This window comes from Mytilus californianus, unplaced genomic scaffold (assembly GCF_021869535.1).
Source record: "Mytilus californianus isolate M0D057914Y unplaced genomic scaffold, xbMytCali1.0.p SCAF_4, whole genome shotgun sequence".
Classification (NCBI taxonomy): Eukaryota; Metazoa; Mollusca; class Bivalvia; order Mytilida; family Mytilidae; genus Mytilus; species Mytilus californianus.
In genome coordinates, this window is record NW_026262690.1 from 53247592 (window position 1) to 53266082 (window position 18491).

General features: G+C 31.9%; 1 protein-coding gene across 1 annotated transcript; it reads left to right on the top strand.

The window, feature by feature from the left end:
- The first annotated feature begins 419 nt into the window (after positions 1-419).
- LOC127738253 (calmodulin-alpha-like) lies at positions 420-16666 on the top strand. Its single transcript, XM_052249437.1, has 8 exons — positions 420-742; positions 2104-2134; positions 3295-3438; positions 5286-5528; positions 6089-6113; positions 13806-13930; positions 15255-15497; positions 16416-16666. The coding sequence occupies exons 1-8, from the start codon at positions 740-742 to the stop codon at positions 16442-16444; spliced, it is 843 nt and encodes a 280-aa protein (XP_052105397.1). The 5' UTR covers positions 420-739; the 3' UTR covers positions 16445-16666.
- The last annotated feature ends 1825 nt before the right edge of the window (positions 16667-18491 follow it).

Here is an 18491-nt window from a genome sequence, read left to right on the forward strand (position 1 = left end):
AATATTTATCGATTTTGCGCAAAAATAATTTAAATTTCCATCAAAAGCATTTAATATTTAAAAACAAATACGAAGAAATCAGTTTGTACATGATATATGTCTTGATAAGTCAACAAAGGAATATTAGTCCATAGTAAACAACGTCGTAACACCATAGAGATTTGTCGCATTGCGGGATGACATCATTTAAAAGAATTGTATGTGATATTTAGAGAAAAGAGGCCAATGGGGAACATAAAGACTCAAGTTTCAGTATTCTATTTCAGAAGTTGTTCTGATATATCATGTTTTTTTTTTCTTTCTAAATGTCTCATGGAATCTAAACATATTTTCTTATCAATTTTTTTTTTCTTTTTATTTATACAAATCAACACAGAATTTTTCTTATGAGTCTCAATGATAACTACATGTAGCTATATACGTATAGGTCTTCATGTTGGAGCAGTTCCTTGTTTCGACAAATATAACTACATGAATGAAATGTTTGAATGCATTTAAATCTTTATAACGATTAATATAATTGGTCAATTATCACAAAGTAAAGAAAACAACAGTTAAACTAAGGGTAAAAATGTTTATTGGACAAATAGATGTCAATATTATCGTTTGCCATATTTATATTATATAAGATAATATTTATCTTACTTCTGTTGAAATACCCTGTGAGGCCACAACTTTCGCACAAGGAAGCCGTAAACCATTCCAAATTATCGGAATCAAAGACATCGAAGTAAACAACATGGTAAGTTCATTGGAAATGTATTACTTTTATTTAAAAATCTGCAATTTATAGTAAAGAAATTTGAGACTAACTGTAACATTAAGATAATTTAAACACTCAAGACATTCTTATTGGCAAAATAATACATGTACTTTTCTTTTTTTCTTCCTTTTTCGGGAGGGGGGGGGGGGTGAATATAGACTCTATAGTCTGATTGAAGGAGTCTTTGAACTGTATTTCGTTGTTCCTAATGGGTTATTGTTCTTTCGGAAAACTATACGAATATTAGACCGTTGGTTTTTCCGTTTGAACGGTTTTACACTAATAATTTTTTGGGGCCCTTTATAGCTTGCTGTTCGGTGTGTGCCAATGCTCCGTGTTGAAGGCCGTACCTTGACCTATAATGGTTTACTTTTATAAATTGTTACTTGGATGGAGAGTTGTCTCATTGGCACTCATACCACATCTTCCTATACAGATGTATCTATATGCAGTCTTCTTGTCAATAAAAGGGCATACAGATTGTGTATTATATTACTTAACTCGATATGTTGTAAGAATATTCAGAGATTGTCGTTTGTTGCTGTATATAATATTTGTTTTCGTTTATTGTTTTGTACATAAATCATGCCGTTGACAGTTTTAAATAAAGGGCGTCTGGTCGATTTATAGCTTGATATGCGGTATGGATTTTGCTCATCGTTGAAGGCATTGTACGGCATTGGTGACCTATACTTGTTAACATCTACGTCATTCTGTCTCTGGAAGAAAGTGGTCTCATTGGCAATCATACCACATCTTTTTATTTATATACTTATTTACTTAAATTAGTCCTATCAAATATATGACAGTATTGAATAGTATGCAGGGCATTTTGACCTTACTTATCACTTACTTATCACTGTATAATATTTTGTTGAATGTAAACACAAAGTTTTGTTGGTTTTTTATCTTCATATTGTATTGTGTATTCGTATGTTTCGGCCTCTGTATAACACTACATGAAATGGTGCCTAAATTGGCGATATAGAATTTGTCAGTTAGTTTGTTTGTTTTGTTATACATTTTTCTTCTGAGTTAAAAGTGAAGTAGTTTCATTGATTCTTACTTGCGTATATAGTCCCTTGGTCAAAATGATTTCTATCTTACTTTATTATCTGTACAAAAAACAGGTAAATAAGTCGAGGGTGACAATATCCAGAACAAGGATAGAAATTACTATGTACCAATAGCCCTTTAAACGTCCCAAGTAGGAATTTCAATTTACCCATTGTTTTATTGCAAAGAAAAAATCATTTGATACTTTGATTAATATTTATACCATATAGGTATCGATACAAGCCGATAGATATCGACATTATATATTATGTTTTACTTTTCAGGCAGATCAACTCACAGAGGAACAAATTGCAGGTTAGTTGAATAAGTGTATAAAAGTTGTCTAGTATATACTTCTGAGAGAGATAATGTGAGTCAGATATTTGATCAGATCTTAATAAATCTGTAAAAACGACACTAGTTTTAAAAGAAATTCATACCATTAAGACTTTTAAAAAAAAGACAATTTTTCCCTAAATCTGAGAAACACTGATAGATGATATCAAAACAACTATATGTTGAAGGTGGCGATAAAATTCGGTAATTAGTGACTTTATGCAAGTATGGATAAAAAGGCAATCAGGCCGGGATTAATAAACAATTTGCTTTTGAAAAATGAAAAAAAAATGTTTACACAAAGAATAAAAAAAGAACATATTTTTTTGTAAAAAGCAAAGAGTGAATGGTCAAAATAAAATTCTGCTCGCTACACTCGGCATTGTTATTGCCATTATGGCTTGTTTAGACAAAAGGAAATTTATTTGAATCTTTAGCACCTTCATCTGGTGTCACCTCCAGCTAAGCAATCAATCCAACCAAATATGTGCCTCCCTTGGGGTCGTATTTTTTACATAACCCTACTGCAGACCCATTTTAACTTATCTTATATATTCTTTTTTATTTCACCGATATCATACACTGCCCCTCCCCCCCCCCCCCCCCCCCTCTTCCCTTTTTGAAGGACTGAATTGAAATAAAGATATTGTATTGTAATGTATAGACATTTACGCCCCCACATTTCCCCTCCTTTCCCCGAGCCCTGGGTATCAATGGTTAGAAATCCAAACAAGTCTAAAGTTTAAGGGTAGATAACAACCGTCAGAAACAGTTCAGCGCAGCAGTCTAAGGGGGGTAATCCTTTAATTCTCTGGGTGCGGAGAAGGGATATTTTTTTAAAGATTGCTTTTGAAAAATGAAACAAACAAATGTTTGCACCTATACAACTCAAGAAAAAGAATGTTTTCCATTCTAGGTTTAAAAAAAAATACATGGGGTACAAATCCGTGCCCTTCACCAGAGAATCAAATGGTTGCGGCCTAAAATGTAAATGTCAATGAAATGATACATACTTTGTCTTCAATCACAGGAAACAACTGCCTCATATTGGAATGAATGACATGCAAAATAAAAGGGAAAAAATTATCGGGAGGGATAGTGCAGTATAATAAGAATATATATTTCTGTTTAAAATTCAGAATTTAAAGAGGCCTTCAGTTTATTTGACAAGGATGGCGATGGAACCATTACCACAAAAGAACTTGGAACTGTGATGAGATCCCTGGGACAAAATCCTACCGAGGCTGAACTGCAGGACATGATTAATGAAGTCGACGCTGATGGTAAGTAGATAATATGATAAGACTCGACCCTTAATGAAGAATTATGATGAACAAAACTACACAATAGATTTTTCAAGGCGATATGGATATAACCGTAGAATAAAATACAATTTAAATGAAACATACATAGAATTTGAACATGATAAAGTTTATATCAAATATAAGCTTGTTAGTAAAAATACCGGTAAGTACAACATGCTATATTTACAGAGAATATAACCCAATCATGCAAAGCAAAGATGAAAAGGGATAAGTGTACACGTAAATGAGAAAGCAACCAAACTCCACAAAACCATAGGACGTTTAAGAGTCAACACACGTGTTTAACAATACACAAATCCCCCTCCCCCTTCCAACATACTAAATAAATGTCACTGAGATATAAATCATCCTTAATCTAGAAAAGTTAATTGAACGTTTATCAGAGAATGTATCTGCCAATATCACCAATTGCCTAAAGGAAACAAAAAGTTTTGAAAGCTTGGAAAATAAAAGAACAATACGATTTTTCAACTTGTAGTTACATAATTTTGTCTTGCCCCGACAACGAACTCACTACCTCCTTCTATGAACAAAATGATCGCAATTGATTTGCTACCTCAGTTGGTACATATTTACCTCTAAATGAATTGTGAGTACCTTTACACTACTATCATCATCAAACCTTAAGTGTCTTTTAGATAACGTAAAATCTTCACCGAGCTTGTTTAGGACCGTAAAATATAGTCAGCTATATATAAAACTCAAAAGTAGGTGCATGTATATGTTGCATAAATGATTTGATTTATGATTTTGTTAAACAAATAAGAGTTCTTTTCCTTAGAAAAAAATAATATTGTTTTGCTTTTTGACTTCTACAAAGACGATTAAGCTGTTTGTGTTGGCTTATATTACTTTCCAACAGCAAAAAAATACTTAGGAGTTGTAACATATGTAGACATATATAATAAAATTGATATTGATAGGTCTGTTTGGTAAGTAAAATTATCATCCTTTACAACAGACAAATACAGTTATATGCAAGGTATACCATCGTCTTGCAATTATACATTATGTACTGTGTTACAACCCTAGATAAAGACGACGAGGAAAGGCATTAATCGGCTAACGAAAGCTATATTTTATATAGCATAGTTGGTTGAGTGGTCTAGGGCGCATGACACGGCGCCAAATTTGTTGCCACGTTATCACAAACTAGGGAAAATCCAATCGAGAGAAGAACAAAAAAATTTGCATCTAACATTGTTGGCCAAATTTCAGACGAAGTATATATAAAATATGGTGTTAGCCCTGTATAACAACGGGCTATCCGATAGAGAACGTCTGTTGTAAAGTCAAATGTTTAGATTCGGTTCCTTTGATGTGGAGGTGTGGAAATGCTCAATTCTCAATTCTTAACCGTGGCCTTTTTGGTTGTGTTTTTTTGGATTAAGTTTGTTTTTTATATCTAAAAGTTTAAACAGTATTGTTAAAATCTCCCCACCATTTTTTTGATTTTGCAACTGGTGTGCCTAAAGTTTAATCCTATGTCCCACCGTAAATAAAGTACCTTAATTTTTTAAAATTTTTACATGGTTTTGTTTTAAGTTTACCCCTTTTCTATAATAAAAACAAAAAATCAGACCTAATCTGAAGTAACAACGCATGTCATGGATCTTTCATCTGAGATATGGATATCCAGAACCAAGACGCACGCGTTATAATCGAACACCTGAAACTGTTTTTTGATTTTTATAACTCGGACTTGTAAAGCACAAAAAGGGCTATCTTTTGAAGTACATTTGTGGTTGTATTTCTCCCAAAGTACAAAAAAACAGTATATACATAATGTATCTGGTTCGTTCCAGGGAATGGAACAATAGATTTCCCGGAATTTCTTACTATGATGGCGAAAAAGATGAAAGACACAGATTCCGAAGAAGAATTACGAGAAGCATTTCGAGTATTTGATAAAGATGGAAATGGTTTTATAAGTGCAGCTGAACTAAGACACGTGATGACAAATCTTGGAGAAAAACTTACCGATGAAGAAGTGGATGAAATGATCAGAGAGGCTGATGTCGATGGGGATGGGCAAGTTAATTATCAAGGTACGTTTCAATTGCCAGCTTATACTATACATGTACATTATGCATATTTATTTTTCACGATACGTTGCGATATCTATTGCAAAAAAAGAGCTTATTTTCTTTTAACTGCTTATAGACACGATAGAAAATCAAAATACGTTTGATAAAATTAACAGTATGTTGTAATATGTTAATTAGATAAACGTATCACTTTGGTGAATGATCAGTTCTATAGAATCACGTTAACTTATCACATGTCACAGTTCCTAACATTTCATAGGAAAATGTTATTTGATTATTAGCCTCATATACAGAAAAAAGAAAAGACGGACTTCATAAAACAAATAGTAATTTGACCTTTATGAATATAGATATTGCCCCTTTTTACCAAATCCATAAAAGTGGCAAGCAAACATCAAAGCAAAAAAAGACTGAAAAAGGGGCAAATGCTAACCTTTTTGTTACCTGTGGAATATATTACACATAAAAATCATATCTCATATGCAAAATATTACTAGTATATACATTTCAAAGTCATGATTTTTTTTACTTGTACATGTATGAACATTATATTTTTTCAGAATTTGTCCACATGATGTCAGCTAAGTGACCTATCATTGCTCAAGTTATATGTTTATCCAGAACTATAATGCGTTAGAGACTTTTTCTACATTATCACTACACAATATCATTGTTATAAAAACAATGATTGAAGAATATTCATTATTTTGGAATACTTTTTGTTTTATCTGTTGAATGTTATTGTTACATGTAATAAATAATGTATTAAAATGTATGTTTCAAGTCTTTTATATCGATCATTGTGCACACACATACACACACCATATTCTCAATAAAAACAATGTTGATGATATCACTTCTACCAAAATGAATCTTGCAGTTTTTCATATTAAACATTTAGCATAACAACGTGTCTTATACTTTACTGCTCATAACGTTTCTATACGAAAATTGCTGAAAAGAACAGCTCCCATTAATAATGCAAAAGTGCATGATTTCTATATCAGCAGATGAGTACTTTATTGAAATTTCTATGAAATCGTTCTTTGATTCCGTTTCATTGTTTTGTTTGTCGTATGTACTATTGATGTTATAAATTTTATTGCTTTTCTAAGCTGATTATTGTACGTTTTTTTTATGTTGTTATCAAATTAAAAATAACTGCCATATCTTAACCTCTGAATATATTTGTTTTCTTTTTTTAGTGTGATATTAAACTGTTGTTCTCTTGACCTGTCTTTATTAAAAGAAAATTTACCTGTTAGGCTTATTGGGAATGTAAAGTGTGACATACTACTAGTATAGTAATACTTCTTACCACCAAAAACTGTGTCCATGGCATCATGTCTTGATTGTTGTTCGTAGTTTAAATAGGCGATTAGCCTGAAAGTTTGTACCGAGGAGACAAGGGAGTAAATTATAGATTTTTCAACATCCTTATCTTTTAGAAGAAGGGATATCCCATCTTGATCCACTCTCTTCTGGTGCTTATTTCTGTAGGTCAGTTTATCACAAAGAAATATCGATGTAAGAAGGACAATTTAACTCTGATAATTCAATAATAAAAAACATGAACGGAATATCAAAACGTGGTTTATTTATTGTACATGTCATAAATATTGTATACGGAACGTATCTGGTGGATGCCACGCTTCACACACGATAGTTACTCCTTGTAGATTTCGAAATAGACTATCAAAGGCTCAAACTTCTTTCCCTTTTCCACCCTCCACATACTTCTCCAAATTAGCCAACATTCGTTCGTTTTCCCTGTTTTCGTTTAATTCATTTTCATCTTATATCATAATTTTCAGGTTTATCGATGCACATATGTATTTCCTTGTTGTAGACTAGCAAGTGTAAATAAATATACAAATAAGAATCCGAAAACTTAATGGCAGGATGAGAAAGAATTTTCATTTTCCAACAGGGGACTTTAAATAACATACAATTACAAGAAGTCAAAAGCGGACATCAAATTCCAGAGGGAGGTGTTAAATAGTGATCTTCCAACAAGTGAGGTTTTTTGGAAGTTTCCATGGTCCAGTATCTTCTATGTATTTCAGATAAGGTTCATCAGAAGGAATCGACAAATACTGCCGTGTTCACACCACAAAATTTACTCTAGAGTACGGACAAACATGTGCACCTGGAAAAGTTTTAAGGCATGGGAGAACATAGACAAATTACATTGAAACGTATTTAATGTTTTTGGACATGAAAAACCTTCCTGTATAAAAATGTATACAACTTTTATATATCTGAGTGCTACCAGGATTTAAAACCTTTCCAATTTACTCGACTAAGTTTCGTGGTGTTATATCTAATGTAGCTTGTTTGTACATTAGTTATGATATACCTTCAGATCTCGCTTTTGGCAAAAAGTTACTGCATTTCATGACCATGAAAAAAATATACTTTGAAGGAGATTTGGCATAGCATCCACTAGAGACCGAAGGGCGAGGATGAAAACTGTTTCTATAGGTCACCGTACCACCTTTAAAATTGAGCAGAACCCAAACAAATTCTATGATTGTGAAGAAATTTGCCGGATTATAGGAAACACAAGTCTTAAGGACAAGAGATCAACATATCTACTCTTACAAGCATAACCTTCTAACGTTTAATTACACCTTGATGCATTTTGTATAACCTTATTACCTTTTCTTCATTTCTGTCAATATAATGGAAAGACCAGTTTGAAATGTCAGTAATAAGGAAGGAATTGAAGTTGCTTAGTTTTCCATAGTTTTTCTCTTATTCAATGAAAAAATAACTTATAAATTGATTAGATCATAAAAGGGAAAAAATCAACTTTATTCTTAGTGAATATTTTTCACTGAAATGGTACATTCAGTGGTGAACGGGAAGTAACTCTTGGTATCCATTTCATAAATCCACGAAAAAATGAAAGAAAAATGCCCATGCATGTTTTTTTTCAACTTTTAATAAGCAGGTTACCGTGTATGAACTAAAGATTTTTTAAGTCTCGGCTAAATGTGTGTCAATTCGAAGGGCAATTTTGAACAGAAAGGATAAATCCGTGATATATACTTATACATTAGCATTTGACTTTAGATATGACTTTTTTTCATTTTTAATAAGTTAAAATTCATGTCACGATTTAAGTCCGTAGTCAAATAAAGTGATTTACCAACTAGTGTTAAGAAAACATTGCAATCCGGAACTTGTTCGTAAACAGTAACAAATGAAGTCAACAATATAGTTGTATATAAAAATAAAGAGATGTGGTATGATTGCCAATGCGACAACTATCATCCATGCAGATTTCACATGAAGTGGATGCAAGCAATTATAGGCAACCATACGGCCTTCAGCAATGAGAAAAACCCATACCGTATAGTCGGATATAAAAGGCAACGACATGAAAAATGTGAAATAAATCAAACGAGAAAACTAACGGCCTCTTTTATACCAAAACAATTTACGAAAAACAAATATCATAACAGACATGAACCAACGACAACCACTGAACTACAGGCTCCTGACTTGGGACAGGCACATAAAGAATGTGGCGGGTTAAACATGGTTGTGAGCGCTAAACCCTCTCCCTAACTAAAAAGATCGGTACGAGGCATACAATCAACGAACATAAAAACAATAGACACACGGCTCCGATATAAGAGTACTCACATGCAGTTACTGAAAGCTAGTTCAAAGCCAATTACAACTTATGCTGAATGGGGTGTATAAAATATAAGCATAGAGTGAAAATGGGCGGAAAAAAAACGAATACTGAAAATTGGTAAAAAAAAATAATGAATACAGAATGTAAACCCATCTACATGTATGCTTTTTGTATTAGTAAGCTATAAAAGGTCAAGCATGATAATAAAGTATGCATACTTCCCGTGTGCGGGAATTTCTCGCTGCGTTGAAGACCCATTGGTGGCCCTCGCGATCGGTTGTTGTCTGCTCTTTGGTCGGGTTGTTATTTCTTTGACATATTCCCCATTTCCATTTTCAATGTTATATAAATAATTCTTTTATTTTTATCACTGGAAAATTATTTTTCATTTTCAAATAGAATCTCGTGAGGAACAGTTCCCCATTTGGATTTTGTACCCAATTTCTGCATTTTCTGTTCGTTTCTTAACCGGCTTTATTTACTTATCTTTACACATTAGATAGTCAAATTATACAAATTCGGTTATTTCATGCTCAACTAGTCTACTATAGCACTGTTCTTAACAGGTGACCGATAATCCTGGTTAATTCATAATTCAAATGTAAATCTCTTTTAGCACGCCGCGGTGTCCCTAAGGTGCCTTTTTTACATATGTCAATCAAATGATATAAAAATAACACGGTAGATTGAACAGAAAGTAAAAACTTCCAAATATATATTTATACCATAGTGATTTGTCGCATTGCGGATATGTGGGATTATAGTTTGTCGCATTGCGGCAAAATTAAATCACCCGTCCTAAAATTTGAATGTGAATAAACTGTTAATTTTTCTTTAAATAAATGACTATTGCTCTTTGACATAAATCCAATCCTATGATATTTTTAAAAACAAGTTTACAAAAGGTAAAACTGACTCGACACATGTAGGTGGCCCGCAGTCAATGAACAGTTACACACTATTAAACAAATATTTCCATATAATACAGGTAAAAATGCTTGTTGAAATTATGCAAAAGGGTCTTATTGTAAAGAACAATAGCGCAAATTATGGTTAGTTTAAGAGATAATGTTTACCTCGAGGTGTAAACGGAAAACAATTGTAAATTTTGTATTAGCTGCTTCCGGGCATATTGTCATTGTTATCCTCTCGGCGCCTCTTGTAAAATAGTCGAAATAGATAAACCGACGGAAAAGTATACAAGCTGATCATCCTCTTACTGTCGCACCACATTTTAAAACGTTACAACATGGTAAGTCATTTAAACTCGTTAATTCTATTGTACATGGACTTTAAATGTATTTCAAATGAAATGATATAAATATTTGGTTGTCAAACAACAAAGAGCTTGACAATTTAAAAGCATTAAGATTTTAATATACCACATTATAATTGCATCTGTAAAATAATCGACAGTGTGTAAAATCACATTGTTGTTTCGCGGGCTTTAAATCTCGACAATGTGTACAATGAAATGTAAATGAGATTTATATTGCTATTTTGGCTATGTAAAATAATTGTAGTGTAATAATATTTATATGAAGTGTTTACAAATATCCAACGGCTTAACAACAAAGTTACAAATACCCAAAGTTACAATCAAACAACGTTACAAACATACAAATGTAGGAATAAACAATACTATCCTTATCCTTTTTTAAAATGTACATTGTTCGGTTTATATCTCATTTCCTCACCAAATGTACACGCCAAAATTAAAAAAATTGACATGTTTTTAACAAGTTATATTTAGTTTGCTGAGAAATGTTCAACGAAATATCAGATCCAAGGCTAGTTTTAAACATCATTTAATAAGTAGAAGACCTGCTTATCATCAGTCGATTGACTACGTATGGAATATTTGTGGGAGACATATACGAGAAGTTTAAACCGTATATATATATGGAATGATCGAAGTTCTATAATAGTTTAAATTCCTCAGTAAATACATTCATCGAAATAAGTCCATAGCAAATAAACGAAATATACTTCCAACACATAGGCACATTGTTCTGCTGCCATTGATTCCCAAGTCTCATGTATCTATAAGAGATGCTACGAGGGCCGACCACTCTCGATAGCCAAAACTGAACATTAAAAAAATCTCCATTTGATAAATACTAGTATCTCGATAGGCGAAGTACTGTAGTAGCTAGAATATGTAATAAACAAAATTATATTTCTTTCCTTAGGTTGCAATGTCATACATATTATTTTCTCTCACAGGCTGATCAGCTGACAGAAGAGCAAGTTGCTGGTAAGTATCAGAATATATAACAGGAAAACTGTCTGGATTTTCATATGTAAACATTGTTTATGTACCGATACAAACTATATATGGAGATACGGGTTTCCTAAGGCTTTCTCGGTTATTTCTTATTTGATTTTGGATTTTGTAATATGTATTTCAACATGATTGTCATTCTGACATAAGTTTTAACAATCCAAACCGGTTTTGAAATAATATTGTGTGGGTATTTGTCAATGTGCCTGACAAAAAAATAACAAAAAAACCCAAAAAAAACGAAAAAACAAAAAGCAAATGACTTCTTGAGGTCAACATATACGATCTGTCTATGATATTATATGCCATATGTCAATCTTATTTAATGAACCGTTCCGCCCGATGTCTAGAAAAGTTTGGAATAAAAATAACAGAACTTACCAAAAGTCTGCCAACAAAATTTAATTCCGTAAATATGGTACAATCTGGCCGAGACAATAATAGACGAGTCCGACTTTGAGCAGTCATGTCAACAGGTGGCTGGTAAAACTGTTTGTTGTTTTTGTTTTCGATGAATATAAAACTCGGAACAGAAACTACAATATTTTGTGGGAATTCAAATTTGCTATTATTAAATAACATACACATGCTGTGAGTACATTCTTGCAGCAGTCAAAATCTATCAACCTAACGCATACTTACATATGTAATGTGAGGGTATCCGATTTGCATCTATTTTGACAGTTTTTGCAACGTCATGCTTCATTGCGCCCATGCCTATCTTATCCTCCTTAAAAATCGAATGATAGATGTTTTGCTTTATTTCTCCACATTTTGTATGAAATGGATGTGACATATATTAATTTCTCATTTTTAAAAGTCGACTTTTTGTAGATGTCGCATGCAGCTTTCCGTAAATTTTACTTTTTGCTTCACTGGAGACTTTCTCTGTTGATATATAATGTGACCGTTTTGTGTATCCTTAAGAATATTTAGCTGTGTTGAAAGATGTGCATAATGATAAATAATAAAAAAAAAAAAAAAATTGTTTAGTCTCTACGAAAACCTGTATGATAACTATTGATTTTTATGCAAAATGGGTGCAATTTGGGTACTCTAATACGTTAAGTAGCTCGTTCTGAACAGTGAAAAAGAGTAAAAGAATAACAATAGACGATTTATAAATTTTGCATACTTCACATCGAAAATATATATCACATTATGCATTTTGTACGCATAGTCCACAATGTAAACTATAATTAAATGTTTTACTTCTATCAGATAAATGTTACCCTGCTGGATGTTTAATGAAATAATGATATCCTTTACCTTATTTTGCTATTGCAATGACGCAGCTTATTTCTTAAAATTTAATGAGGATCCCACTAACAGCCCTACAGTTTTTTTCTCATAATAAGTATTTTTTACAGTCACGGTAAACAATTATTTGGTTTATTTTATTTAATAATGGTACTTTGAGTAAAATGGCTTTAGTCCCCGCAAATTACAGGTAGCGCTGAGCACTGAACAACACACTGAAAGGTCATCTTTGACTTATGAAATCGAATTTAATTTGTTATAATTGTATTCTATGATTCTTCACTTACTAAGATTTATAAATACCTACTCAAGTCTTCGTCTTTCCAAGTAGTTTATGTAAGTCGTAAAAATCAACGGAAACATACAATAATTTGCTCTGATAGTTTGTATTTTAATTTATAAGTTTAGGATTTCAGTTGATAAGTGCACTTCAGTTTTCAGATAAGTGTGTATTTTCACTGTAGGTGAAAGAATATTCATCTCAGCCTAGTGATCATTTATTGAATTTGTCGAAAATGTCTGCCTCTGAAAGGGTAATATAAATTTAAGGAAATGCAGAAAACCCATTTATATGACAGCACCCCAATAACATAAGTGAACCATACTAATAAGTTGTCCAAGCCGTGACCTTTCTGTGGTCAGTTGGTTATAGGTTCAATATTGTTAGGAGAAAACCCGTGTTTAAGCTAAGATGTGTACTTGCATACCAATATCAACAAGTCTTCGATTAAGATATTTAACAATTATATTTTAATGACACCAACAAACAATGATGTATAAGACCAAGCTTGTTAACAGCAAAGTTTGTAAAAAGTCAAATAAATGTATTATGAATTATAAAATAACAACATTTGGGTATTATACTTTATGCTAAGAAAATGCTTCTTAGCATATACATCATTATGGATATCAGTCCAAAGTACTTGAATCGAAATTTATTTCTACGAATAAACACTGTATGGATAATTTCGTAGAAGACACGAAACAAGAATTGTTACCTTGTTCACCGCTTGATTAACTCTGATCAGTGATTTGTAAATAAAATTGTTATACCTTTTTTAACAGAATTCAAAGAAGCATTTAGTCTGTTTGACAAAGATGGTGACGGTACCATTACCACAAAAGAACTGGGAACTGTCATGAGATCTCTGGGACAAAATCCTACTGAGGCTGAACTACAGGACATGATAAATGAAGTAGACGCTGACGGTAAGAGTGAGAGAGATGCAATTTCCGTTAATTCAAGGAGGTTATATAACCTTCTTAGTCAAATCAAGGTCAAACATCAAGAAATTTTTTTCTATAAAATTTTGCAAAATGTATTTTTCTGGTTCTGTATGCTAAAATTTTTCCAAAACATATGAACTTTATAGAAAGAAATACAGTATTTCTAATCAAACTCAACTGAAGAGGTCGATCACGCATGTTTACAGAAAGTTGCAATTCCTCAAAAAATAATCATACAATGATAAAACTGCTGTGAAAGTAAAATATATTTAGGGTTCATATCCATATGTTCAAAATAACATAAAAATTTCGTTAATAAACGAAAGAATTTTTTCATATTTTTAATTGCAATCAATGTACGTGAGAAACAGCCTTAAATACGACCATCTGCAATTAGGGATCTTTTTGCCTTTCTGCCTTGAGATAACACACCAATAGGTGTCAATATCAGGTAGAAATCAGAAAATTAGTTCCCATAATCGAAGAAAGGGTAATAAAAGTGCAAACAAGAATACGCAAGATATATAATGTGAAAATATGTCTTCAAATTCGAACTTATTTTTCTTTGCTAGTCTTGTTTGATCTTACTCCTGAATCAGTGACACAATTGAAATAAATTACTTGCGTTCAGAACCAATTGACCGTTCTTTACATGCTATTTATCAGCCAGAAATAATGCCACTGCTTTATTTGTTTAAAATTAGTGTTTGAACTGTTTAAGGTTTTTAATTAGTTTAATATTCGAATGAATACTGTTTGCATCAATCGCTTTTAAATCAAAAACCATGTCATGTTTTGTGTTACACATTGTTAAAATATTGTGAACGTTTGAATATGCAGTTACCTGATTACCTTCCTGAGCGCCTGAGATCAGCCGTGGTTTCTGGTAGGATTCTTGTTTCCCTTTTTACGTGTATGACTACCATGACTAATCTTACCAGATAATTTTGTTTCGATTATCGACATAAATATATGACGACCGTCAATTTAGAATAGATCTACATTAGATTTCATTCGGTGTTTTAAACCTCTATAAACAATCATCTATTGTGGTAAACAACAAGGATTCTATTGCTATCGTCTCTTGCCCCAAAAGTCCCAGTTAATACGTATACTTTTTGTGCCCTGCTAACCGATTTCGATCACTGCTGTTTAGAGACATACAAGATCCATCTTCCTCTTTTGAAAAAAGTTTTCACATATTATTTTCCTAAAAATACATTGCTGGATTCATTGAGTGTACTTGTAAATCTTAAATGAACTTATGTGTGTAACTTTGATTATCTTTTTGATTATCTTAAAATAGGAAATGGAACAATAGATTTCCCAGAATTCTTGACAATGATGGCGAGGAAAATGAAGGATTGTGACAATGAGGATGAGTTACGAGAAGCGTTCAAAGTTTTTGATAAAGACGGTAATGGATTCATAAGTGCAGCTGAACTTAGACACGTGATGACAAACCTGGGAGAAAAATTAACAGACGAAGAGGTTGATGAGATGATCAGAGAAGCAGATATTGACGGTGATGGACAAGTGAATTATGATGGTAAGTAGTATCATATTTTAAATGCAATATCAATATCAGCTATATTACTAAACGAGTTCATCTTTTTTTTCTTGTGTGTCGCTTCTACATATTCTAGATCGACTCGATAAGCTAGCAAGCGCAGTTTTGATTTTATCAGTTTTCTTAACGTTTTTTGAATGGAGTGCATCATCATGATGTTGCTCAATATTAAGTAATCTGTAATGTTTAGTGAATTGGTGTTTGTCTGTAAGTCTTTCTTTATATAATTCAGTTTATATTAAGAAAATACTTAAAAGCAAAATGAAAGAAAAACATGACAAGAAACCAGCAAAAATGTTTAAACCCCTATTTCATACATTAAATGAAAATGACTAAAAACCATACTAAAACTAATGTACAACGACAAACCTAGTGAATGATAACGATGTAGAACATCAAATACTGAAAACAAAATGCAACAAAATGAACAAATTTTAGACTGCAAATGACAATATCTTATATTCTGTATAGATTGATTGATTGTTGGTTGCTTAACGTCTAGTGGCAAATATATTCTGTATAAACAATAATCAATTATCTGTATAGTTGCATGGATAAACGTCCTGTACATGTGTTATAGAACCAAACTTTCTGTAGGCAAAATGTGGAGCTAACATGTCCGAAAAACAAGAACAATCGATGTTAATATCCATGAGAACTTCAGAATAATCAAATTTAATATAAACTGTACTAAATCGGATGGTGACCTTAAGTCCACCAGAAAGCGAAGCAATCCCTGCATTGCACAATTGAGTCTTTTTCAATATGTTTTGATTCTTAAATTTGTGTCAAAAGATTATTTTAAATAATACTAAAGAGCATATTTTTATGTACTTCATCAACATTTTTAATTCAATGCATATGTATTTTTCTAATGATATTTGTTGTCTTTTTCAGAATTCTGCAAGATGATGACAAATAAATGAAATCAACGATTACATACTTGAATGTGGAAATCGTATCAACCCTGAAAAAAAATATATTTTGCAATTCTCTCCAAGGTGTTGACGAAGTGCCTTGGTAATATTTACAGCAATATTGAACAATACATACAGTATCATACTGTTGTTGCTGGTCAACATTTTGTGATGCTTTATATTAGAACATGTATGCATTTGAAACAAATAAAATTTGTATATTTTTAGAAATTATTTTACTACATAAATACAGTGACTGGTAACGCCTGATATAATATCCAGTGTGTTGAGACCTGACATCTGCAATTCGCCATTTCAATAATATTTTTTTTTATAACTTTTAATATGAATAAATTTGACATGAAATGTCCTCCATAAGATTTAAGACAAATATTTAGTATAGTTAAATGACGACCACATTCTCAAATCACTATTTAAAAGTAAATATCCTTATTGTTTACTTCGTGATATTTATACTTTTATTACATTTACTTAAGATAAATCTTAACATAGTTTAATGTGATGTAATTCATGAAAATATAGATCTGGTTTTGAAAAGAATTTAAAGAGTAAAAAGAGGATAGACCTTGCATATACGTCTCTTAGACAGTAACCCAAACAGAACAAGCAACCAAAATGAGGAAGTTGACTTTTTTACAAAGCTTATGCATGTTTAATGTGGTATTAAGTATTAAAAAATTAGACTTGGTTAAGCCGGTTTTCAATTGAGGGCAGTTGACAGTTATGATTTATCTACTCTTTGTACTATACTACCATATAATCCTTGTTCATGAAAATATTCTGTCAATACATTTGAGTATATTAGTATCTATCATGGTACAAATAAAGTAAAGTACTGATACTCCGATGATAACCAACTTTGCCCAACGTATCGCCGATTTGATTTTTTCCTATTATATGAAATACATTTATCCTTTAGACTTCATAGAGACCCAACAAAAACCACTTTTTCCATTGTTTAAGTAATACCTGCAGATATTTAGACTATAGTATCTAAATAATCTATATTTTCTCTATATCAAGGAAAACAACTTGTCCGTCTTAACATACTTCTTACTAAAAAAACTATATATAGGTAATACACATGTAGGTTTTTTCTTTTCCGAGCTTGAACCTATTATTTCTAGCTGAAAATGGGTAAAAAGTAGGTCGCGTTTCTTTCCTATTGTTTATTTTGTTCTTTGATTTGATAGTGTTGTACGGTATGCTTATAACAGAGTGTATATTTCTTACTTGGTTCGATATTAATTTGTTAAATTTTCATTTGTGAAAATTTATAAAACAGACATAATTATCGTGAATAGGTCAATGTTTTAAAGATGATCGAAGAATTATATCATCAAAACTTATTATGAATTATGATCCCACTGCAGGTAATAGATTAATTGTGTATCGTATCTTTTTAATTTGGTAATGCCATAGACATTGAACAAGCTTAAGAATTGCACATCAATTCTTTTGTGCTTACAGATTAAGGATGAGATTAAACAAATAAGATTATTGAATAAATAAATAACTATAAGAATTAATAGATAAAGCTGACTAAGCTGTTTAAGAATTAGAACTACTTTCAGGATTTGTTCTATGATAGAACTGTACAAACTGTTATATTAAGTTAGAGCTGTCAAAAACTTTCACAGGATAAAACTGTAGAATCTGTCCTAAATTAGAACTATCTAAAGGTGTTCTAGGATAAAACTGTAGAATTTGTCCTAGATTAGAACTATCTAAAGCTGTTCAAGGATAAAACTGTAGAAGCTGTCCTAGATAAGAACTATCTAAAGCTGATCTAGGATAAAAGTGTATAATCTGTCCTAAATAAGAACTATCTAAAGCTGTTCTAGGATAAAAGTGTATAATCGGTCCTAGGTTAGAACTGCCCAAAAACTAGTCTAGTGTAGAACTTTCTAACACTTTTCTATCATGGTAGAACTGTCCTAACTATTCTTAAGTAGAAAGGCATCTGTATTAAATGAAAAATTTCGTTTTCCAAATTTGGGAGTGCATACGATTCCCTTTTTTCTGCAGTATTCGT

Bases quoted from the DNA above. Each gene is read 5' to 3' on its own strand.
- LOC127738253 (XM_052249437.1), top strand. The intron at 2,135-3,294 runs GTTAGTTGAATA...TTTAAAATTCAG, and splicing joins CACAGAGGAACAAATTGCAG to AATTTAAAGAGGCCTTCAGT. The intron at 15,498-16,415 runs GTAAGTAGTATC...TGTCTTTTTCAG, and splicing joins TGGACAAGTGAATTATGATG to AATTCTGCAAGATGATGACA.